General features: G+C 29.0%; 4 protein-coding genes and 1 pseudogene across 5 annotated transcripts; 2 read left to right on the top strand and 3 right to left on the bottom strand.

Moving 5' to 3' along the window:
• The first annotated feature begins 3,338 nt into the window (after nt 1-3,338).
• TVAGG3_1006220 lies at nt 3,339-5,138 on the top strand (annotated as a pseudogene). Its single transcript has one exon — nt 3,359-5,114. A coding segment is annotated over exon 1 (1,756 nt).
• Nucleotides 5,139-8,255: 3,117 nt separating this feature from the next.
• On the top strand, nt 8,256-8,967 carry TVAGG3_1006210 (uncharacterized protein; the record flags this gene model as incomplete). Its single annotated transcript, XM_001303240.1, has 1 exon — nt 8,263-8,871. The coding sequence occupies one exon, from the start codon at nt 8,263-8,265 to the stop codon at nt 8,869-8,871; it is 609 nt and encodes a 202-aa protein (XP_001303241.1).
• Nucleotides 8,968-9,591: 624 nt separating this feature from the next.
• On the bottom strand, nt 9,592-12,223 carry TVAGG3_1006200 (antigen BSP-related family; the record flags this gene model as incomplete). Its single annotated transcript, XM_001303241.2, has 1 exon — nt 9,624-11,783. The coding sequence occupies one exon, from the start codon at nt 11,781-11,783 to the stop codon at nt 9,624-9,626; it is 2,160 nt and encodes a 719-aa protein (XP_001303242.2).
• A 6,070-nt stretch (nt 12,224-18,293) lies between these two features.
• On the bottom strand, nt 18,294-18,882 carry TVAGG3_1006190 (ribonuclease inhibitor domain-containing protein; the record flags this gene model as incomplete). The annotated part of the gene is made up of 1 exon (XM_051254428.1): nt 18,294-18,882. A coding segment is annotated over one exon (589 nt), but the record flags the coding sequence as incomplete, so codon positions are not given.
• Nucleotides 18,883-23,273: 4,391 nt separating this feature from the next.
• Nucleotides 23,274-25,609, bottom strand: TVAGG3_1006180 (uncharacterized protein; the record flags this gene model as incomplete). The annotated part of the gene is made up of 1 exon (XM_001310694.2): nt 23,274-25,609. A coding segment is annotated over one exon (2,336 nt), but the record flags the coding sequence as incomplete, so codon positions are not given.
• Nucleotides 25,610-27,054: the final 1,445 nt, after the last annotated feature.

Here is a 27,054-nt window from a genome sequence, read left to right as displayed (position 1 = left end):
CGCTGCTGCGAGATAATATCACAAAGATAGATGAAATAGCAAATTTCGCCGAATTAATAAGACATTTGGTTTAGGATCATTAGTTTGATCGATAAAAACTAAAAAATTCGCATCAAAGTTTTGGAAAGTTGCACCAGAATTTCAATCGGCATCTTATTATATATTACATCTCATCTAAGACAATTCCTCACGTAGTACAATACACACGCCACTTATTCCGCTTGGGTATACTATTATTTTCAATACATTATCAATATAGATTCTCTGGAATTCCTCCTAATTTAAATGAAATGATTCTAGAAATTTATTCGGCTTATTCTAGTACGTATTGAAATGTTTAGTTCTAAACTTGAATAGAATCGAACTAGCTCCATGGTAAACAATCATATTCAAGTAATGAATATTCTTTTTAGCAAAAGGTGGAGCTTATAAGATCGTCCTTCAAGTTTTTGATTTTTATCACAATTGTTGTTCCAGTAAATGGATGTTTTCTTTGTCATTATACCATTAAATATGCTTGTTAGATCGTATTTTTTTGGTATGAATTACGAGAAGATCTGTTTTGATTGATTCGAGCGAAATTATATCTAAGTTTTGTTTAAGTCTTAATTCCTATTCTTTTAAAAAAGAAGTTTGAAATATTTGGATACTATCGACTTTTGACCTCATCGATATATAATCATGTCTAGATATGAGCTTGACAAAAGGATTAAAGTATGACTTCTTCGATAGCGTTTGATATTCGGAACTGATATTTAAAATATGATCCTCATTAATATTTGTGCGTGGCATCTTTCTGGCAAATCAATCAATTCGTTATGCATCTTTTTGTATAAATTGGTTTAATTCTCTTCTTTTTCTATTTTGAGCTGTGATAAACGCATTATATGAATCGAGACTGTAATGTATTTGTAGAATACTTCGCAAATTTGATACCTCCTGGGCATGGAGATGATTCTTGATTCAGACATGAAAAAAATCTATAAGCTTATCTAATTAAATTGCATTTTGTCCTAATGTTACACAACATTCCTTTGTATTAATAGACGCGAAAGCTTACACATGTGCTACTACATCGGCGAGTTACTCACTCTCCCATGTATCAACAACAGAGTCGTTCTTCTACAACTATTAATGATGGCATTCTCCGGATACGATACACACTGGAGTCACGAAGATTCCGTCAATACTCGCATGCGTGCTTCATTCACATTGAATACTTGACGCAGATCGAAGTCCAACGTTACCACGAGTACAATTACACGGCTTTGTATATTTTGGTACCTCCTATACTAAGGTAGGATGTGTTGCACCGACAATTGTGCCCACCCTCTCCTATTCTATTCTTTCCTAAGCGAGGGAGATGCTTTCTTTCTTTTCTTCACTCGTCATGCCAGAATACATGAGAAGAACAGATTCGGCACATGCAGAATAATCTCTAAACTTTGACTCTCAATTGCAACATTCTTCTGTCAATTATACACTCTTCGACTACAACAGAATTCTCGCTTATTGCTAAACAAAGATCCATATCTTCTCGGATGGCTCAATCAAACTTCCTAATGCACCCCGATCTTAGCATATAAAAGTATCATAACCTCTTATTTTTTCGTCCAAAGCAATCGCAACTGAAACCGAACCTACAGACTCTCTAGTAGTGCTTACTTATCACAGAAAAGGAATAACCCACAGGTACCGTATATATTCGGAATTAACAACACTAGTTAATCCTTTTTTCAGCTATCGTCGAATTTTGCTCTGTCTCGATGTCCACTATTTTTTAACTATCTCTTTAATTTAGTCATATTTTCCGATCGCCCTCAAGAATCCATACTGCCAAGCGCGACAGTCATCCAAGTAAAGCAGGGTATATATCTCTGTCAATCAACTAAAGCCATTCTACTGGTCACATTTACATCCATCTTTTTACTCGGATAACTCTCACTCCAATCCTCATTGCCATGAACTCTGGCCAACTAACTCTATCCTCGTCTTTAGGGCTCTGATTACCTTTTTTGTCGCGAAGTCTCCTCCTGTATTGGATCATCATTCATAACAATATCACTATCAGAATGTATTTGCAGTGGTATTTGTAATTAGTTGTACAGTTTTGATCTTCGAATTCCGATCGATATCTTATACAAGTGAACGTGAGATGACAAGCCAAAGTAGCCCAATTTATATGTGGGTTTGATCAACCTGCCGATCTGCAACCTCAGCACTCTGAGCCAAACTAGCATCATAAAGTTTCCTCAAGCGAATCTGCTTCTGACTGAAGTCTCGGTATAAAATCTGAAACTACATCTTTCATGCGACTCACTCGCATGATTACATTCTCCACATTACCTAATTCATGTTCCGCGTCCACACCACCGTATGTATAAAACCTGACGGCACTATGATCATAAATGCTGCATTAACGAGTACCGTGTGTGAAAGTTCGTCTCACTCTTTGGATTGCGTTGAACAACAGCACTGACGCATTCCGCATTTTGATTGATGGAAACGAAAATACATGAAATATTTTACAATATGCTTCACAAATCTAACAATACTGTACAGTTCGAAAGAATAGAACTTTCTACAGACGCAAATCGAATGCAGCTACAGAAAAAATGGGCTGAAAGCACTGCGTATAGGAAAATATTCTGTAAATAGTTTTAAAAAACGAACGAATTTGACGTCACATACGCAGGTCAAATACATCCATCTGAGTGATCAACACTTCTTGATGAATGTTGATGTTACAAAGTGGGGTGACTTCAGAGACTGCATACCTTCCGTCAATCATCTACTTTCAAATTATCCGAAACTCTTTGTGTTAACATAGGTTCTTCTCCATAAATGTAACGTCAGCAATTGATCCTATCACAGTGCAAGATGGCTATGCTAACTGGAAATTCCTCCTCAAGTTACTTCAAGGATTATCAAGTGTCCAAAATATCCGAGTAACTAATGCAAAAAAAGCATTCATTCAATAAGTACACTACCATAAATGAATGCATTGTAATTACATTCATCAGTTTATATATTCTTTGCTAACAGATTACTTTCAAATTAGATGTTGTATCTACAAAATAAATATTTTTATAGTTTCGATATATTATATTACGACCTTTCTGCTATCTTATCTGTTTAGTCCCAGGGCGCCTTACACCTCTCCACACACCTACATAGCTCTTGAGATCAAAATTTTTAATTTTTTAGAAACATCATGAATAATTTAATGTATATATGAAAGAACCAAAATGGTCCTTATCATCTACCGAGATGAAATTTAAAGATAAAACAATGAAGTTCAAAAAAAATATAAAAATAAAATTCATAAAAAAATAATCATCGCTATCGCTTTTCAGCAATGTCAGGCAAGGATTCCCCTTTTTCGCAGATTCTTGAGCAGGCAACTACTGAATTTCAGCAGTTTGCCTCCAGTCTCCCTAAAGGTGCTATTGGAATCTATCCGAAGAAGATGGAAGGCTATCTTCTTCGTCTTATTAACTTCAAAGTCTTTCAAAAGTACTTCGCTGAGCTCACTGATGCTGAAGGATGGGCCCCTAAGACACCAACAGGCTGTGTCGTAGCTTTTACACCAAACCATCCTGATTACTTAAAAAGAATTTTAGACAAGTTTTCTACAGCTCCTGATTATCAGAAGCATGTCTTGATTATGCCAAGATATGGTGAAAGATGCAGAAATGTTGTTAAAACATCAGGATTGGATGGACAAATTAATATCGTCGAGTTTCATGCTGATATGGTTCCTGTAGAACCTTACGAGTTCCTTGTACCTGCTCCAGAAACATTTAAGAGACTATATATTGATGGCGATATCGATGATTTATTCTTAATTTCTCGTGCAATTGTCAAAATCGAAATTCTTCATGGTATGTTCCCAGAAGTTGTTACATTTGGTGAGAACTCAGAAAGAGTATCCCATCTTATTCAAGAAATGAAGGCTCAAATCGGTCTTGGCGCTTTCCAAGCCCATCCAACTTTCCACAAGATCATTATTCTCGACAGAATCGTTGATAACATGACCCCACTCCTTACCCAATTTACATACAACGGCGTTCTTGATGAAACAATGAACCCTTCTTACGGACTTCTCAATTTAACAGATGATATCAAGTCTGACAAGCGCCAGATCATCGTTAGTGATGATGATCCAGCGTTCAAAGACATTCGCGGAATGAAGCTTCCTGAGGCCAACGCTTTCATCGCAAAGTGCGGTGAAGAAATGAACAAAATTACTCGCGGTGAAGTACTCAAGAAGGTATGGAAATGGCTAAATTCAAGGTACAGGCCATGCACGCACAGAGCTTGGCCAACAGAAAGCCTTACTTCGCACTTCATCTCGAAATCATGGCACATCTTACTCTCGCTAAGGCCAACGATGAGCTTTTCAATGAAGCCATCGGCTTTGAACTCAATTCCATCCTCGGATTCGAACCACCTCTTGATTTAGCAAATCGACTCATCAGATACGACGAACACTGGTCAGAAGCGCTTCGTCTCTACTGCATTGCATCACAATCCCGCGGTGGCCTGCCCGGAAACATCATTATTCCATTCAGAAACAAGCTCATTGCCAGATTTGGCCTTAGTTTCGTCAAATACCTCGAACAGATGGAAAAGATCGGCCTTCTCACACAACAGAGGACAATTCTCTTCGTTCCAATTCCTCGCGCCTTCTCTTTCAGTTCATCTGCTTCACTTTTCGGATTATTACCAAAGAATTCGAACCAAGATGTCGTAGATGACTTCAACAACAAAGACATTGGCTCCTTCTACGATGGTTACGTTCCCTCACAGCCCGTCTCGTCCAACAAGCGACGGAAGGACCAATTACTAAGTCTAGCTACTTGAAAGCGTTCGATGCACTGAATATCAAGTACAAAGTCAAGACTGTTGTTGACCAGCCTTTCGCTGAAGAGCCAGATGTCAAGAAGATACTGGTGTTTATCATCGGAGGCATGACATACTCTGAATCCATCGCAATCAGAGAAATTGGAAACAGAATCTACTCAGGAGGTGTTGAGTACTATATCGGAAGTACTTCTATCATCTCTGCAAATAGATTCCTTAAGGAAATGTGTCCAATTATGCCTGATTAAGAATACTTTTAATGTTAATTAAAAAGATGTCATTTTATTTTATTTGATTACCAATACAATGATTCTATTATGGAGTAAATACACTGTATAAATAAATTATTTTTTAAAAAATAATGTTAATACAATATTAACTCTATCTTCAACATAACAAGGCATACTAAATGTTTATATAATTTCTTTTGATCTTGACAGACACTCAAAAGAGAGAAAAGAAATAATTATGAAAAGCTTTAATTTATAAGTTCAAAGTGCGATTTATGAAATTAAGGTATTCAATTGAAGAAACATCCAATGAAAGTTCCTGAATAAATAAGTTGCAGCATCTGTAGTCCAAGTATTCTTCCGCCACTATTCTTGTTAAACTTGCTTTCTTGTCGATTCAAGAGTGAATAGTCAAAATAATCAAGAAATTGTCTTCGACATGTTTTAATGCTGAAATATGTTAAAGAAGATCCCAAAAATTGGTTCATTAACAATTGCGATTTACTACATTTTTGATGATGCAACTTGAAGAGAAGTCCTTCCATAATGAGCTTTTCCTTCAATATGTACATCATGTAAAAGATTAAATTTAACTGTTTCTTTACTATGATATTAACCGGTTCAATCTGAAGATCTGTTTCATTTCGTTAAAGATATTTTTGTTTCTTGTAAAAAGTGTTTGTTATCTATAAAAAGAAATTTTTAACTATTTATATATAAAACAAACAAGCAAATAACTAATATTTATTTGGATAAAAATGTTAGAAGGAAAACTTCAATAGCCTGTAATTCTCTTTCATCAAATATCTTATTCCTGACCTCTGGACTCAAATCATTCATGAATTCATTGATTGTTTTTTGCAATTGCAGCAGGATTTTCAATAAAAGGCGGGGAATAGCATTTCATTACAGGGATTTCGATTCCATTCATCATTCCGTACATCAGGATAGTTGAAACATCCTTTGAAAGAAGTAAAACCTTTGGAAGAATTCCTGATACGTTAATTGGGGTGAAACCATCGATCTAAGCTCTGTTTCTACATCATCTGTATCTGGTTTAATGTATTTCTTCTTTTGTATCTTAGAAGAAGGCTTTATCATCAAAGTAAACTGCATCAATAAATATTTCCCGAGAAATTCACTGGCAGGACCAAGAAAAGAGTCAACAAGGCCAATGACTTTATCAAATATGGCTACTTGTTGATGATTATTCGAGTAAACCATGAATTCCGCAAATAAACTTGAAGCAATTGCGATTTTTACGCCAGAATGAGATGTCAATTGGGTTAATTCTGATAGTTCTCGACTAAACAAGTTCAAAAGTTTAGATCTCTCCTTTCTATCAGTTAATAATTTTTGGACATCTTTAATTTCTTTCCGGAGATTGGAAATTTCAGTGGTAACATCAGTGTTCTTTAGTATATACAACATTTCTGACTTGATTTTCGACTCCGTTGTTGTATTTATCAAATTTAGGCTTTCTTGAAGGGCTTTTTTAACGTCATTCTGGTTAGGATTGAGTATAATCGATGGAGAACTAAATAACTTGTACAGCGATGAGTTGTTTTTTTCTTCTTTTTGATCTCAAATATTATCAATTCCCAAATATTTCATTGAATAGCATGGGAACCAGAACGGAAGCTCGTCAATATCCTCTAATGCATCATCTAGAGTCTGTTCCGTGATGTTTTTGATTGGTCTTTCAATGGATTTTGGAAAATCAGAAAATTGTTGAATGGAAACAATGAATCTATAAAGAATCAATAAGCTTTTGGTAGTAAAAAAGATTGGTTGATGTGCACATTGAACAATATCGCAAAAAGAAGCAAGAGATGGCAATTTTTGTTTTGCTTTTGATTCATTTATCAAATCAATGACAACGAAGGGATTAAATGACTGAAATTCTTGCATTTGTTGTAATTCTTTGTCAATTTCTGGTAATCTTTCTTTAGATTTAAATTTTGATTCGAAAACTTGATAAATATTAGAGAAATACTGGGCATCTTCATTCGCCATTGGAATTTCACATACTCCGTAAAGTAAAAGATTGATGAAAACTGGTTTAATGAGGCAATCAAAAAATAATATTCTAATTAAATTATTTTTCTCGACTTCTTTGTCTGTAATATATTCGCATTCATCAACAAGTTTGAAAAACTGTTGATAGAAATTGTTTAATACATCAGGAAGAAGATAAAAATTATTTTGAATTTTTTCTAAGCATGTTTCAGCGTAAGTAAGTAAATATTTTGCAACAAACTTGTCTGAACTGTTGTAAATTTGTATGAAATCAATCAAAATTTCATGAAATGTTTCTCTCATAAAAGGAAGTAAATTTAAGCATGAATAGAATCCTCTGACTGCATGACAAAACCAATTATTGAAAGCATCTGCGTAATTTCCTTTGTTATCTATTAATATCTGTGAAAACCAGTAAATAAGTTGATTTGCATATGATTTGGCTGGTTCGTCTGCCCAGCAGTATGCAAAAAGTGCTGGAAATACGGTTCTTAATAATGTTATTGATGGATGAATTAACGATTTATTTTTTGGGAGTTTTGTAATATCAATTTTGTAAAATGCAGGTAAGAACTGTTCGAAACTATCGAATAATGAATTTAAAAATGATTTGAATGGTACTGTGGAAAAATCATCTGGCAAATCTAAGGAAGTAAAAGAATCTGCTGCTTCAATCTTATCTGTTTTCATTGGTAATTGCTTTATGAACTTTTTCATTTGGCTTTTGTCACAGTTTTCCATTATTGTTAAGCGATTTATAAATAAAAATTTCGAAATTAGTAATTGTTTCATCATAGTTGTAACAGAAACTTGATTCCTATCGATTTGGTCATTCAATACTTTGAGGAGGAGTGTTTGTTTATGAATTTCTTTTTGGAGCTCAAAACAATTTTGCTCCACCTCCATCAAAAGTGAGAATCTTGATTGGAAATAGATTATTCATATAAATTTCTAAGTAATACAAGCAAACATATCACAAAACCTTTTAATTGTATGAAACGGAAGATAAAATATTGGCTTTGACTAAAAATCATTCTTAAACAATATTTTATAAGGTATGTAGGATCGAAATATAATATTGTCGCTTAAAAAATAAATGATATGTCAGAATGTCAGATATGATGACAAATTTTTTTTTATTTTCTTCATGGCATTTAAGATACAGACATTGTTATTTCTTTCTTCAATGATGACTGTTCTCTTTCTTGCCTCTGCTTTATTCCTCGAATACAAATATCTCAAAACTTCAATGCTTTACCTGATTTTTAAAGGTAGGTATCGATACATCTTTTACTCAATGATATCAGTAATGTTTTTCGCGGTCTTGTTGGAATTTGTTATATATTTAGATCCTTCGAAATCAAGATTAATATATTATTCGGCATATACATTAGTTACTTTATCCGAAATTGGATTGATGACATACGGAATCGGATTTATTAAAATGGATGAAAAGCAGTTAAAGGACGTATGGACAAATGTAACTTATCAAGACCAATTTTCAAAAATAGAAAAAGCATTAAGATGCTGTGGTTATTCCAATGTTTTAATGTCAGCATCAGGAAAGTGCGTATATACAACTGTATGCCAAGAAGTTTTCAGCAATGAAGAAAGCTATCGTAGAACTGCAACAATAATTCTCGTTTTCTCTTCAATTTTATTCCAAATTTATAACTACCACGCTATATATACCATCTCTGGCCCACGAAAAGTCAAGCCAAGTGAATTTGAAGACTTAATTGAATCTGCACAATAAAATCTTGTTTTTATTTCTAGTTAAAGTGATAGATTTATGTGTTTTTGAATTCTATTTTTATCTTCTTTAGTTTTTCCGTTTGAAAATAAAATAAACTACCTCGATTTGCTGTTATTCATAATGAATATGGCTTTTTTCATACAAACAAAGTGTTGAGAATATATGACATAAAAATGTTAAATATCATATTGTTTAATAGCCCCTATACAAAGTTATTTTTCTATATTGATAAACTCATGTCTAATGATCATCATGCCAAAGATGCAAATGGAATTTGCATGAAAAATATATTTGATTTTGTTACATTCATGAAGAATGATTATTATTTGATTGTTTATGCTATAATAATCTTCAAGCATCTCTAATTTTCTTCGATTAAAATAATGATATTGAAAAATGCTTTATGAATTAATACAGGTTCAATATTTCATTATTTTGCAAATTTTTTTCTTTCACGTAGTGCAAATATCATTGAGCAAGGTGAATTTAGAAAGCACATTTTAATAGTAAAGAAGTAGTTGGTAGTCTTCTTCTATATAGTGCAAGTCTCAATAAAAAAGATGATATAAGAAAAACTGCTCATCATTATGCAGCTTTGAATAATTATAAAGAAATAATCGAAAATCTTACTACACATGGAGCGAAACTGTAATGTTTCATCTTAAGATATTTTTCGTAGATAATTTTCATTAGGAATAAATATATTTAATAAAAAACAGGTTGATATTCATTATGATAGAATAAAAATAGTTTTATTTAGTAAGATGTTTCCAGAAAAGATGTGTAGAAGGATAACGTAAAGATTTGAGATTTAAAAGATTATTCGAAACATGTGCAATATGACATGAAATCATAAGTCTTCGTGGAATTCCGGAAGAAACAATCATTTTAAGATAATCTGTGGATGTGTTCTCAATAATAAGAGGACATCGAATGGATTTGCAATCATGGAATGCATCAATCTCAACATCTGAAACTGAAAGTGGGAAATTGATGTATTTCAGATTTAAACAGTTGTTGAATGAATGTTCTTCAATAACAGAAACACTGTCTGATGTAATATTGATTTTCTCAATGTTGTTGCTAGAATTGAATGAATAACTACAGATAACATCGCAGCTAATGTTGAGTTCTTTGTCTTTTGAGGAACTCAAATGAAAAATAAGTTCCCATTTATTATTGTTTTTGTAGTATAAAGTATTATCAATACATTTGTATTTATCTGATGAAAAATTACTGATATTTGTAAGAGATTCGCATTCTGAAATAGAATTAATTGAAAATGTATCAAGTGAGTTTGTTTCACTGAATATAATTGATTTTAGTTTCTTACAATAAAGAAATGAATATTCTGAAATCATTTTAAAAGATTGTGGAATTTTAATACTTTCTAATGAAGAACAATTCTCAAATGATTTATATCCAATCTCTTCTGATCCTTCTCGAATTGTAACTTCTTCTAAATTAGTACATCCACAAAAACAATGATAAGGAATATTTGTGATATTATTAACTTTCTTTAATTTAATACAATTCTCAAATGCATTATTCATAACAGTCAAAACTGGTGATGAAAATGTGAAATTTTCTAAATTATTGCAATCTTTAAATGATGACATGCCTAATGTTTGTAAATAAGGAAATGAATAATTAAATGATCTTATTTTTGAACAATTTCTAAATGCTTCTTTTCCTATATAAGTTATTTGAGAATCTTCTGTGAAATAAAATTTCTCAATTATAGAATTTTCAAATACTTTTTCGTTGATTTTTTTAACAGATTTAGGAATTGTAATACGAGTATTATCATAATAAGGAAAGTATCCCCAATATTCATAAATTATGGCTTGATCAGAATCCATAATCAAACAATCTGGTGTAATAATAAGATTTGATTCATTCAGATATGAAATTGAAACTTTTGTATTTCTTTTAATTGGACAAAAAATATATGAAGAATGATAAAATAGAGTTTTGCAAGTGAACGACAATTTGACTTTTGGCATAGATTCTGTAACAAAATAAGATTCTATAACAGTCATTGTTGAATTAGGAAATTTAATTAGTTCAAGATTTTCACAACAACCAAATACATATTCACCAATGTAGTCTATTGGACCTAAAAAAGTAACATTTATTAAAGTTTGACAATCATAGAAAGCCATTTTTTCAATCCTTTTCACACTTGATGGAATTATAATTGTTCTGAGATCTGTACCATAAAAGGATTGAACACCAATAGTTGTGATTGAATTTGGAATTGTAAATATTCCGATACGTGAATGTAATAAGAAAAACTTTCCAAGAGTTGTGACTGTATTTGGAATTATAATTGTTTTGATATGTGAAAGTATAAAGCAATACTTTCCAATAGTTGTGGTTGAATTTGGAATTGTAATTGTTTCGATAGATGTACAATAAAAGCATTGATCTCCAATACTTGTGAGTGAATTTGGAAGAACAATAGTTTTTATGTGTGAATCATGAAAGCAATACACTCCAATAGTTGTGACTGAATTTGGAATTATAAGTGTTTCAATGGTTGAATATGAAAAGCAATACTCATTAATTGTTGTGATTGTATCTGGAATTTCATATCCTGTTTTGTTACAAATAAAAAATAAAATACTTTCATTTTTTGAATAAACAGCATTTCCATCAGATGTTAAGTAGTTATTATTTGGATGAACCGAAATATTTGTTAATTTTCCATAATAAAATGCTTCTCCATGAATTTTAGAAACTTTTTCTGGAATTTGAAACAAAGTGATTGCAGTTTGAGTAAATACTTTATTTTCTAATGAAGTTAAATTTGATCCTTCCTCAAAAGTAACATTTTGGAGTTTATCACAGCAATTAAATACCTTATTATGTATTTTTTCAACAGATGCTGGAATGATAATACTTGTCATTTGTGAAATAGAATAAAATGCACTGCTTCCTATTTCTAGGAGTCCGTCTGGTAAAAGTATCTGATTGACATTAGAACAGCCATTAAATGCATAAGAAGATATTTTTGTAAGTTTCTTGCATGATGATAGATTTATAGTAGTAAGATTTGTACATCCACAAAAATTATTTTTTCCAATTGTAGTTAAGTTAGGATTTTCTTCAAATGAAAAGGAAAATAAAGTTTTGAGAAGGTAAAAGCATTGATCTTGGATGATTTCGCATGTGGATGATATCCTGAGGTCTAGTGATGTATCATTAACTTTTGTGAGGTTTTTGCCGTCACTAGAATAAAAACGTTTGTCAATATCTTTGTAAAGAAGTAATAAAAAAGTAATCATAATGAATTACTCAATTACACCTTCTCCTTACGTCGTTGTTTATGATAGAAATTTGAGAAAAAATAGAGACCAACGCTCAATAAATTTTGAAAAAAAATTTTAAAAAAATTGAAAGAAACTATCACTATCAAAAATTGACAGTATTCGTTTTCACATTCTCAAAAAAATGAAATCTTATCTTTTCTTTTATTATTTTTAGAATTGAAAGATGGAATACAAAAATTTTTTACGGGTGCGACCAAAACCAAAAGTGAAATTTCACTAAAAGTGACGATTATTTTGAAAATTCATTATCCATGGCAATTATGTATACTATTCATCAGAACCTACTCTGTGGTATCATTTTATTTCTCGATGATGAAGTTTGAAGAATATTAAATTTGATGATTGAATTATTTGATATTATTTAATAAATATAATTCATCAATACAAAAAAAAATGATTGTGTATACTATATACTTCGATTATTGATATTAAGAAATGCTTTATTGATTAAGACAGATTCAATATTACATTCTTTTGCAAATATTTTCTTTCACATAGTGCAAATATCAATGAAAAAAAAAATGAATCTGGAAATACTTCTTTTTATTATTCAGCATTGAATAATAATAATAAAGAAACAGCAGAACTTATAATTTCATCTGGTGCAAAATTAATAATAAGAAAAAAATAAAAGAAAGAAAACACTTTTTAAAATAGTCGTGATTCTTAAAACATATGATACAAAACTATATTGTTTCTACATAAGATAATTTTCATTAGGAATAAATATATTTAATAGAAAACAGGATGTTGTTCATTATGATAAAATAAAAATAGTTTTACTTAGTAAGATGTTTCCAGAAAAGATGTGTAGAAGGATAACGTAAAGATTTGAGATTTAAAAGATTATTCGAAACATGTGCAATATGACATGAAATCATAAGTCTTCGTGGAATTCCGGAAGAAACAATCATTTTAAGATAATCTGTGGATGTGTTCTCAATAATAAGAGGACATCGAATGGATTTGCAATCATGGAATGCATCAATCTCAACATCTGAAACTGAAAGTGGGAAATTGATGTATTTCAGATTTAAACAGTTGTTGAATGAATGTTCTTCAATAACAGAAACACTGTCTGATGTAATATTGATTTTCTCAATGTTGTTGCTAGAATTGAATGAATAACTACAGATAACATCGCAGCTAATGTTGAGTTCTTTGTCTTTTGAGGAACTCAAATGAAAAATAAGTTCCCATTTATTATTGTTTTTGTAGTATAAAGTATTATCAATGCATTTGTATTTTTCTGATGAAAAATTACTGATATTTGTAAGAGATTCGCATTCTGAAATAGAATTAATTGAAAATGTATCAAGTGAGTTTGTTTCACTGAATATAATTGATTTTAGTTTCTTACAATAAAGAAATGAATATTCTGAAATCATTTTAATAGACTGTGGAATTTTAATACTTTCTAATGAAGAACAATTCTCAAATGATTTATATCCAATCTCTTCTGATCCTTCTCGAATTGTAACTTCTTCTAAATTAGTACATCCACAAAAACAATGATAAGGAATATTTGTGATATTATTAACTTTCTTTAATTTAATACAATTCTCAAATGCATTATTCATAACAGTCAAAACTGGTGATGAAAATGTGAAATTTTCTAAATTATTGCAATCTTTAAATGATGATGTTCCTAATGTTTGTAAATAAGGAAATGAATAATTAAATGATCTTATTTTTGAACAATTTCTAAATGCTTCTTTTCCTATATAAGTTATTTGAGAATCTTCTGTGAAATAAAATTTCTCAATTATAGAATTTTCAAATACTTTTTCGTTGATTTTTTTAACAGATTTAGGAATTGTAATACGAGTATTATCATAATAAGGAAAGTATCCCCAATATTCATAAATTATGGCTTGATCAGAATCCATAATCAAGCAGTCTGGTGTAATAATAAGATTTGATTCATTCAGATATGAAATTGAAACTTTTGTATTTCTTTGAATTGAATCAAAAATAGAATTTTGAGAATCATAAAATAGAGTTTTGCAAGTGAAGGATAATTTGACTTCTGGCATTTCTGTTGTAACAAAACCAGATCCTCTAACAGTCATTGTTGAATTAGGGAATTTAATTAGTTTAAGATTTTCACAATATTCAAATACATATTGATCAATGTAGTCTACTGGACCTAAAAAAGTAACTTCATGTAAATGATGACAATAAGAGAAAGCACCTCTTAGAATCATGTTTACACTTGCCGGAATTATAATTGAATCGAGATTTGTACTATAAAAGGATTGCTCCCAAATAGTTGTGATTGAATTTGGAATTGTAAATGTTCCGATATTTGCAAATATTAAGAATCTCTCTCCAAGAGTTGTGACTGTATTTGGAATTATAATTGTTTTGATGGATGAAGATACAAAGCAACTCTCTCCAATAGTTGTGGTTGAATTTGGAATTGTAATTGTTTCGATAGATGTATATTGAAAGCAATACATTCCAATACTTGTGAGTGAATTTGGAAGAACAATAGTTTTTATGTGTGAATCATGAAAGCAATACACTCCAATAGTTGTGACTGAATTTGGAATTATAAGTGTTTCAATGGTTGAATATGAAAAGCAATACTCATTAATTGTTGTGATTGTATCTGGAATTTCATATCCTGTTTTGTTACAAATAAAAAATAAAATACTTTCATTTTTTGAATAAACAGCATTTCCATCAGATGTTAAGTAGTTATTATTTGGATGAACCGAAATATTTGTTAATTTTCCATAATAAAATGCTTCTCCATGAATTTTAGAAACTTTTTCTGGAATTTGAAACGTAGTAATTGCAGTATAGTAAATACATATCTTTCTAATGAAGTTAAATTTGATCCTTCTTCCAAAGTAACATTTTGTAGTTTATCACAATAATTAAATTCAGCTTTTTCTATTCTTTTAACAGATGCTGGTAATAATAATACTTGTCATTTGTGTACATACCAAAATGCATCTCTTCCTATTTCAAGGAGTCCTTCTGGTAAAAGTATCTGATTGACATTAGTGCAGTATAAATGCACCAGAAGATATTTTTGTAAGTTTCTTGCATGATGATAGATTTATAATAGTAAGATTTGTACATCCACAAAAACTATTTTTTCCAATTGTAGTTAAGTTAGGATTTTCTTCAAATGAAAAGGAAAATAAAGTTTTGAGAAGGTAAAAGCATTGATCTTGGATGATTTCGCATGTGGATGATATCCTGAGGTCTAGTGATGTATCATTAACTTTTGTGAGGTTTTTGCCGTCACTAGAATAAAAACGTTTGTCAATATCTTTGTAAAGAAGTAATAAAAAAGTAATCATAATGAATTACTCAATTACACCTTCTCCTTACGTCGTTGTTTATGATAGAAATTTGAGAAAAAGATAGAGACCAACGCTCAATAAATTTTGAAAAAAAATTTTAAAAAAATTGAAAGAAACTATCACTATCAAAAATTGACAGTATTCGTTTTCACATTCTCAAAAAAATGAAATCTTATCTTTTCTTTTATTATTTTTAGAATTGAAAGATGGAATACAAAAATTTTTTACGGGTGCGACCAAAACCAAAAGTGAAATTTCACTAAAAGTGACGATTATTTTGAAAATTCATTATCCATGGCAATTATGTATACTATTCATCAGAACCTACTCTGTGGTATCATTTTATTTCTCGATGATGAAGTTTGAAGAATATTAAATTTGATGATTGAATTATTTGATATTATTTAATAAATATAATTCATCAATACAAAAAAAATGATTGTGTATACTATATACTTCGATTATTGATATTAAGAAATGCTTTATTGATTAAGACAGATTCAATATTACATTCTTTTGCAAATATTTTCTTTCACATAGTGCAAATATCAATGAAAAAAAAATGAATCTGGAAATACTTCTTTTTATTATTCAGCATTGAATAATAATAATAAAGAAACAGCAGAACTTATAATTTCATCTGGTGCAAACATTAATAATAAGAAAAAAATAAAAGAAAGAAAACACTTTTTAAAATAGTCGTGATTCTTAAAACATATGATACAAAACTATATTGTTTCTACATAAGATAATTTTCATTAGGAATAAATATATTTAATAGAAAACAGGATGTTGTTCATTATGATAAAATAAAAATAGTTTTACTTAGTAAGATGTTTCCAGAAAAGATGTGTAGAAGGATAACGTAAAGATTTGAGATTTAAAAGATTATTCGAAACATGTGCAATATGACATGAAATCATAAGTCTTCGTGGAATTCCGGAAGAAACAATCATTTTAAGATAATCTGTGGATGTGTTCTCAATAATAAGAGGACATCGAATGGATTTGCAATCATGGAATGCATCAATCTCAACATCTGAAACTGAAAGTGGGAAATTGATGTATTTCAGATTTAAACAGTTGTTGAATGAATGTTCTTCAATAACAGAAACACTGTCTGATGTAATATTGATTTTCTCAATGTTGTTGCTAGAATTGAATGAATAACTACAGATAACATCGCAGCTAATGTTGAGTTCTTTGTCTTTTGAGGAACTCAAATGAAAAATAAGTTCCCATTTATTATTGTTTTTGTAGTATAAAGTATTATCAATGCATTTGTATTTTTCTGATGAAAAATTACTGATATTTGTAAGAGATTCGCATTCTGAAATAGAATTAATTGAAAATGTATCAAGTGAGTTTGTTTCACTGAATATAATTGATTTTAGTTTCTTACAATAAAGAAATGAATATTCTGAAATGATTTTAAAAGATTGTGGAATTTTAATACTTAATAATGAAGAACAATTCTCAAATGATTTATATCCAATCTCTTCTGATCCTTCTCGAATTGTAACTTCTTCTAAATTAGTACATCCACAAAAACAATGATAAGGAATATTTGTGATATTAACTTTCTTTAATTTAATGCAATTCTCAAATGCATTATTCATAACAGTCAAAACTGGTGATGAAAATGTGAAATTTTCTAAATTATTGCAATCTTTAAATGATGATGCCTAATGTTTGTAAATAAGGAAATGAATAATTAAATGATCTTATTTTTGAACAATTTCTAAATGCTTCTTTTCCTATATAAGTTATTTGAGAATCTTCTGTGAAATAAAATTTCTCAATTATAGAATTTTCAAATACTTTTTCGTTGATTTTTTTAACAGATTTAGGAATTGTAATACGAGTATTATCATAATAAGGAAAATATCCCCAATATTCATAAATTATGGCTTGATCAGAATCCATAATCAAGCAGTCTGGTGTAATAATAAGATTTGATTCATTCAGATATGATATTGAAACATTTGTATTTCTTTTAATTGAATAAAAGCAGGAAATTGAGGATCGTAAAATAGAGTTTTGCAAGTGAACGATAATTTGACTTCTGGCATTTCTGTTGTAACAAAACCAGATCCTCTAACAGTCATTGTTGAATTAGGGAATTTAATTAGTTCAAGATTTTCACAACAACCAAATACATATTCACCAATGTAGTCTATTGGACCTAAAAAAGTAACATTTATTAAAGTTTGACAATCATAGAAAGCCATTTTTTCAATCCTTTTCACACTTGATGGAATTATAATTGTTCTGAGATCTGTACCATAAAAGGATTGAACACCAATAGTTGTGATTGAATTTGGAATTGTAAATATTCCGATACGTGAATGTAATAAGAAAAACTTTCCAAGAGTTGTGACTGTATTTGGAATTATAATTGTTTTGATATGTGAAAGTATAAAGCAATACTTTCCAATAGTTGTGGTTGAATTTGGAATTGTAATTGTTTCGATAGATGTACAATAAAAGCATTGATCTCCAATACTTGTGAGTGAATTTGGAAGAACAATAGTTTTTATGTGTGAATCATGAAAGCAATACACTCCAATAGTTGTGACTGAATTTGGAATTATAAGTGTTTCAATGGTTGAATATGAAAAGCAATACTCATTAATTGTTGTGATTGTATCTGGAATTTCATATCCTGTTTTGTTACAAATAAAAAATAAAATACTTTCATTTTTTGAATAAACAGCATTTCCATCAGATGTTAAGTAGTTACTACTAGGATGAACCGAAATATTTGTTAATTTTCCATAATAAAATGCTTCTCCATGAATTTTAGAAACTTTTTCTGGAATTTGAAACAAAGTGATTGCAGTTTGAGTAAATACTTTATTTTCTAATGAAGTTAAATTTGATCCTTCCTCAAAAGTAACATTTTGGAGTTTATCACAGCAATTAAATACCTTATTATGTATTTTTTCAACAGATGCTGGAATGATAATACTTGTCATTTGTGAAATAGAATAAAATGCACTGCTTCCTATTTCTAGGAGTCCTTCTGGTAAAAGTATCTGATTGACATTAGAACAGCCATTAAATGCATAAGAAGATATTTTTGTAAGTTTCTTGCATGATGATAGATTTATAGTAGTAAGATTTGTACATCCACAAAAACTATTTTTTCCAATTGTAGTTAAGTTAGGATTTTCTTCAAATGAAAAGGAAAATAAAGTTTTGAGAAGGTAAAAGCATTGATCTTGGATGATTTCGCATGTGGATGATATCCTGAGGTCTAGTGATGTATCATTAACTTTTGTGAGGTTTTTGCCGTCACTAGAATAAAAACGTTTGTCAATATCTTTGTAAAGAAGTAATAAAAAAGTAATCATAATGAATTACTCAATTACACCTTCTCCTTACGTCGTTGTTTATGATAGAAATTTGAGAAAAAGATAGAGACCAACGCTCAATAAATTTTGAAAAAAAATTTTAAAAAAATTGAAAGAAACTATCACTATCAAAAATTGACAGTATTCGTTTTCACATTCTCAAAAAAATGAAATCTTATCTTTTCTTTTATTATTTTTAGAATTGAAAGATGGAATACAAAAATTTTTTACGGGTGCGACCAAAACCAAAAGTGAAATTTCACTAAAAGTGACGATTATTTTGAAAATTCATTATCCATGGCAATTATGTATACTATTCATCAGAACCTACTCTGTGGTATCATTTTATTTCTCGATGATGAAGTTTGAAGAATATTAAATTTGATGATTGAATTATTTGATATTATTTAATAAATATAATTCATCAATACAAAAAAAATGATTGTGTATACTATATACTTCGATTATTGATATTAAGAAATGCTTTATTGATTAAGACAGATTCAATATTACATTCTTTTGCAAATATTTTCTTTCACATAGTGCAAATATCAATGAAAAAAAAATGAATCTGGAAATACTTCTTTTTATTATTCAGCATTGAATAATAATAATAAAGAAACAGCAGAACTTATAATTTCATCTGGTGCAAACATTAATAATAAGAAAAAAATAAAAGAAAGAAAACACTTTTTAAAATAGTCGTGATTCTTAAAACATATGATACAAAACTATATTGTTTCTACATAAGATAATTTTCATTAGGAATAAATATATTTAATAGAAAACAGGATGTTGTTCATTATGATAAAATAAAAATAGTTTTACTTAGTAAGATGTTTCCAGAAAAGATGTGTAGAAGGATAACGTAAAGATTTGAGATTTAAAAGATTATTCGAAACATGTGCAATATGACATGAAATCATAAGTCTTCGTGGAATTCCGGAAGAAACAATCATTTTAAGATAATCTGTGGATGTGTTCTCAATAATAAGAGGACATCGAATGGATTTGCAATCATGGAATGCATCAATCTCAACATCTGAAACTGAAAGTGGGAAATTGATGTATTTCAGATTTAAACAGTTGTTGAATGAATGTTCTTCAATAACAGAAACACTGTCTGATGTAATATTGATTTTCTCAATGTTGTTGCTAGAATTGAATGAATAACTACAGATAACATCGCAGCTAATGTTGAGTTCTTTGTCTTTTGAGGAACTCAAATGAAAAATAAGTTCCCATTTATTATTGTTTTTGTAGTATAAAGTATTATCAATGCATTTGTATTTTTCTGATGAAAAATTACTGATATTTGTAAGAGATTCGCATTCTGAAATAGAATTAATTGAAAATGTATCAAGTGAGTTTGTTTCACTGAATATAATTGATTTTAGTTTCTTACAATAAAGAAATGAATATTCTGAAATGATTTTAAAAGATTGTGGAATTTTAATACTTAATAATGAAGAACAATTCTCAAATGATTTATATCCAATCTCTTCTGATCCTTCTCGAATTGTAACTTCTTCTAAATTAGTACATCCACAAAAACAATGATAAGGAATATTTGTGATATTACGAACTTTCTTTAATTTAATGCAATTCTCAAATGCATTATTCATAACAGTCAAAACTGGTGATGAAAATGTGAAATTTTCTAAATTATTGCAATCTTTAAATGATGATGTTCCTAATGTTTGTAAATAAGGAAATGAATAATTAAATGATCTTATTTTTGAACAATTTCTAAATGCTTCTTTTCCTATATAAGTTATTTGAGAATCTTCTGTGAAATAAAATTTCTCAATTATAGAATTTTCAAATACTTTTTCGTTGATTTTTTTAACAGATTTAGGAATTGTAATACGAGTATTATCATAATAAGGAAAATATCCCCAATATTCATAAATTATGGCTTGATCAGAATCCATAATCAAGCAGTCTGGTGTAATAATAAGATTTGATTCATTCAGATATGATATTGAAACATTTGTATTTCTTTTAATTGAATAAAAAGCAGGAAATTGAGGATCGTAAAATAGAGTTTTGCAAGTGAACGATAATTTGACTTCTGGCATTTCTGTTGTAACAAAACCAGATCCTCTAACAGTCATTGTTGAATTAGGGAATTTAATTAGTTCAAGATTTTCACAACAACCAAATACATATTCACCAATGTAGTCTATTGGACCTAAAAAAGTAACATTTATTAAAGTTTGACAATCATAGAAAGCCATTTTTTCAATCCTTTTCACACTTGATGGAATTATAATTGTTCTGAGATCTGTACCATAAAAGGATTGAACACCAATAGTTGTGATTGAATTTGGAATTGTAAATATTCCGATACGTGAATGTAATAAGAAAAACTTTCCAAGAGTTGTGACTGTATTTGGAATTATAATTGTTTTGATATGTGAAAGTATAAAGCAATACTTTCCAATAGTTGTGGTTGAATTTGGAATTGTAATTGTTTCGATAGATGTACAATAAAAGCATTGATCTCCAATACTTGTGAGTGAATTTGGAAGAACAATAGTTTTTATGTGTGAATCATGAAAGCAATACACTCCAATAGTTGTGACTGAATTTGGAATTATAAGTGTTTCAATGGTTGAATATGAAAAGCAATACTCATTAATTGTTGTGATTGTATCTGGAATTTCATATCCTGTTTTGTTACAAATAAAAAATAAAATACTTTCATTTTTGAATAAACAGCATTTCCATCAGATGTTAAGTAGTTACTACTAGGATGAACCGAAATATTTGTTAATTTTCCATAATAAAATGCTTCTCCATGAATTTTAGAAACTTTTTCTGGAATTTGAAACAAAGTGATTGCAGTTTGAGTAAATACTTTATTTTCTAATGAAGTTAAATTTGATCCTTCCTCAAAAGTAACATTTTGGAGTTTATCACAGCAATTAAATACCTTATTATGTATTTTTTCAACAGATGCTGGAATGAAATACTTGTCATTTGTGAAATAGAATAAAATGCACTGCTTCCTATTTCTAGGAGTCCTTCTGGTAAAAGTATCTGATTGACATTAGAACAGCCATTAAATGCATAAGAAGATATTTTTGTAAGTTTCTTGCATGATGATAGATTTATAGTAGTAAGATTTGTACATCCACAAAAACTATTTTTTCCAATTGTAGTTAAGTTAGGATTTTCTTCAAATGAAAAGGAAAATAAAGTTTTGAGAAGGTAAAAGCATTGATCTTGGATGATTTCGCATGTGGATGATATCCTGAGGTCTAGTGATGTATCATTAACTTTTGTGAGGTTTTTGCCGTCACTAGAATAAAAACGTTTGTCAATATCTTTGTAAAGAAGTAATAAAAAAGTAATCATAATGAATTACTCAATTACACCTTCTCCTTACGTCGTTGTTTATGATAGAAATTTGAGAAAAAGATAGAGACCAACGCTCAATAAATTTTGAAAAAAATTTTAAAAAAATTGAAAGAAACTATCACTATCAAAAATTGACAGTATTCGTTTTCACATTCTCAAAAAAATGAAATCTTATCTTTTCTTTTATTATTTTTAGAATTGAAAGATGGAATACAAAAATTTTTTACGGGTGCGACCAAAACCAAAAGTGAAATTTCACTAAAAGTGACGATTATTTTGAAAATTCATTATCCATGGCAATTATGTATACTATTCATCAGAACCTACTCTGTGGTATCATTTTATTTCTCGATGATGAAGTTTGAAGAATATTAAATTTGATGATTGAATTATTTGATATTATTTAATAAATATAATTCATCAATACAAAAAAAATGATTGTGTATACTATATACTTCGATTATTGATATTAAGAAATGCTTTATTGATTAAGACAGATTCAATATTACATTCTTTTGCAAATATTTTCTTTCACATAGTGCAAATATCAATGAAAAAAAAAATGAATCTGGAAATACTTCTTTTTTTATTCAGCATTGAATAATAATAATAAAGAAACAGCAGAACTTATAATTTCATCTGGTGCAAACATTAATAATAAGAAAAAAATAAAAGAAAGAAAACACTTTTTAAAATAGTCGTGATTCTTAAAACATATGATACAAAACTATATTGTTTCTACATAAGATAATTTTCATTAGGAATAAATATATTTAATAGAAAACAGGATGTTGTTCATTATGATAAAATAAAAATAGTTTTACTTAGTAAGATGTTTCCAGAAAAGATGTGTAGAAGGATAACGTAAAGATTTGAGATTTAAAAGATTATTCGAAACATGTGCAATATGACATGAAATCATAAGTCTTCGTGGAATTCCGGAAGAAACAATCATTTTAAGATAATCTGTGGATGTGTTCTCAATAATAAGAGGACATCGAATGGATTTGCAATCATGGAATGCATCAATCTCAACATCTGAAACTGAAAGTGGGAAATTGATGTATTTCAGATTTAAACAGTTGTTGAATGAATGTTCTTCAATAACAGAAACACTGTCTGATGTAATATTGATTTTCTCAATGTTGTTGCTAGAATTGAATGAATAACTACAGATAACATCGCAGCTAATGTTGAGTTCTTTGTCTTTTGAGGAACTCAAATGAAAAATAAGTTCCCATTTATTATTGTTTTTGTAGTATAAAGTATTATCAATGCATTTGTATTTTTCTGATGAAAAATTACTGATATTTGTAAGAGATTCGCATTCTGAAATAGAATTAATTGAAAATGTATCAAGTGAGTTTGTTTCACTGAATATAATTGATTTTAGTTTCTTACAATAAAGAAATGAATATTCTGAAATGATTTTAAAAGATTGTGGAATTTTAATACTTAATAATGAAGAACAATTCTCAAATGATTTATATCCAATCTCTTCTGATCCTTCTCGAATTGTAACTTCTTCTAAATTAGTACATCCACAAAAACAATGATAAGGAATATTTGTGATATTACGAACTTTCTTTAATTTAATGCAATTCTCAAATGCATTATTCATAACAGTCAAAACTGGTGATGAAAATGTGAAATTTTCTAAATTATTGCAATCTTTAAATGATGATGTTCCTAATGTTTGTAAATAAGGAAATGAATAATTAAATGATCTTATTTTTGAACAATTTCTAAATGCTTCTTTTCCTATATAAGTTATTTGAGAATCTTCTGTGAAATAAAATTTCTCAATTATAGAATTTTCAAATACTTTTTCGTTGATTTTTTTAACAGATTTAGGAATTGTAATACGAGTATTATCATAATAAGGAAAATATCCCCAATATTCATAAATTATGGCTTGATCAGAATCCATAATCAAGCAGTCTGGTGTAATAATAAGATTTGATTCATTCAGATATGATATTGAAACATTTGTATTTCTTTTAATTGAATAAAAAGCAGGAAATTGAGGATCGTAAAATAGAGTTTTGCAAGTGAACGATAATTTGACTTCTGGCATTTCTGTTGTAACAAAACCAGATCCTCTAACAGTCATTGTTGAATTAGGGAATTTAATTAGTTCAAGATTTTCACAACAACCAAATACATATTCACCAATGTAGTCTATTGGACCTAAAAAAGTAACATTTATTAAAGTTTGACAATCATAGAAAGCCATTTTTTCAATCCTTTTCACACTTGATGGAATTATAATTGTTCTGAGATCTGTACCATAAAAGGATTGAACACCAATAGTTGTGATTGAATTTGGAATTGTAAATATTCCGATACGTGAATGTAATAAGAAAAACTTTCCAAGAGTTGTGACTGTATTTGGAATTATAATTGTTTTGATATGTGAAAGTATAAAGCAATACTTTCCAATAGTTGTGGTTGAATTTGGAATTGTAATTGTTTCGATAGATGTACAATAAAAGCATTGATCTCCAATACTTGTGAGTGAATTTGGAAGAACAATAGTTTTTATGTGTGAATCATGAAAGCAATACACTCCAATAGTTGTGACTGAATTTGGAATTATAAGTGTTTCAATGGTTGAATATGAAAAGCAATACTCATTAATTGTTGTGATTGTATCTGGAATTTCATATCCTGTTTTGTTACAAATAAAAAATAAAATACTTTCATTTTTTGAATAAACAGCATTTCCATCAGATGTTAAGTAGTTACTACTAGGATGAACCGAAATATTTGTTAATTTTCCATAATAAAATGCTTCTCCATGAATTTTAGAAACTTTTTCTGGAATTTGAAACAAAGTGATTGCAGTTTGAGTAAATACTTTATTTTCTAATGAAGTTAAATTTGATCCTTCCTCAAAAGTAACATTTTGGAGTTTATCACAGCAATTAAATACCTTATTATGTATTTTTTCAACAGATGCTGGAATGATAATACTTGTCATTTGTGAAATAGAATAAAATGCACTGCTTCCTATTTCTAGGAGTCCTTCTGGTAAAAGTATCTGATTGACATTAGAACAGCCATTAAATGCATAAGAAGATATTTTTGTAAGTTTCTTGCATGATGATAGATTTATAGTAGTAAGATTTGTACATCCACAAAAACTATTTTTTCCAATTGTAGTTAAGTTAGGATTTTCTTCAAATGAAAAGGAAAATAAAGTTTTGAGAAGGTAAAAGCATTGATCTTGGATGATTTCGCATGTGGATGATATCCTGAGGTCTAGTGATGTATCATTAACTTTTGTGAGGTTTTTGCCGTCACTAGAATAAAAACGTTTGTCAATATCTTTGTAAAGAAGTAATAAAAAAGTAATCATAATGAATTACTCAATTACACCTTCTCCTTACGTCGTTGTTTATGATAGAAATTTGAGAAAAAGATAGAGACCAACGCTCAATAAATTTTGAAAAAAAATTTTAAAAAAAATTGAAAGAAACTATCACTATCAAAAATTGACAGTATTCGTTTTCACATTCTCAAAAAAATGAAATCTTATCTTTTCTTTTATTATTTTTAGAATTGAAAGATGGAATACAAAAATTTTTTACGGGTGCGACCAAAACCAAAAGTGAAATTTCACTAAAAGTGACGATTATTTTGAAAATTCATTATCCATGGCAATTATGTATACTATTCATCAGAACCTACTCTGTGGTATCATTTTATTTCTCGATGATGAAGTTTGAAGAATATTAAATTTGATGATTGAATTATTTGATATTATTTAATAAATATAATTCATCAATACAAAAAAAATGATTGTGTATACTATATACTTCGATTATTGATATTAAGAAATGCTTTATTGATTAAGACAGATTCAATATTACATTCTTTTGCAAATATTTTCTTTCACATAGTGCAAATATCAATGAAAAAAAAAATGAATCTGGAAATACTTCTTTTTATTATTCAGCATTGAATAATAATAATAAAGAAACAGCAGAACTTATAATTTCATCTGGTGCAAACATTAATAATAAGAAAAAAAATAAAAGAAAGAAAACACTTTTTAAAATAGTCGTGATTCTTAAAACATATGATACAAAACTATATTGTTTCTACATAAGATAATTTTCATTAGGAATAAATATATTTAATAGAAAACAGGATGTTGTTCATTATGATAAAATAAAAATAGTTTTACTTAGTAAGATGTTTCCAGAAAAGATGTGTAGAAGGATAACGTAAAGATTTGAGATTTAAAAGATTATTCGAAACATGTGCAATATGACATGAAATCATAAGTCTTCGTGGAATTCCGGAAGAAACAATCATTTTAAGATAATCTGTGGATGTGTTCTCAATAATAAGAGGACATCGAATGGATTTGCAATCATGGAATGCATCAATCTCAACATCTGAAACTGAAAGTGGGAAATTGATGTATTTCAGATTTAAACAGTTGTTGAATGAATGTTCTTCAATAACAGAAACACTGTCTGATGTAATATTGATTTTCTCAATGTTGTTGCTAGAATTGAATGAATAACTACAGATAACATCGCAGCTAATGTTGAGTTCTTTGTCTTTTGAGGAACTCAAATGAAAAATAAGTTCCCATTTATTATTGTTTTTGTAGTATAAAGTATTATCAATGCATTTGTATTTTTCTGATGAAAAATTACTGATATTTGTAAGAGATTCGCATTCTGAAATAGAATTAATTGAAAATGTATCAAGTGAGTTTGTTTCACTGAATATAATTGATTTTAGTTTCTTACAATAAAGAAATGAATATTCTGAAATGATTTTAAAAGA

Source organism: Trichomonas vaginalis, chromosome I (assembly GCF_026262505.1).
Source record: "Trichomonas vaginalis G3 chromosome I, whole genome shotgun sequence".
NCBI lineage: Eukaryota > Parabasalia > Trichomonadida > Trichomonadidae > Trichomonas > Trichomonas vaginalis.
The sequence above is the reverse complement of the archived record's forward strand: the minus strand, read 5'-3'. Positions and strand labels throughout refer to the sequence as shown.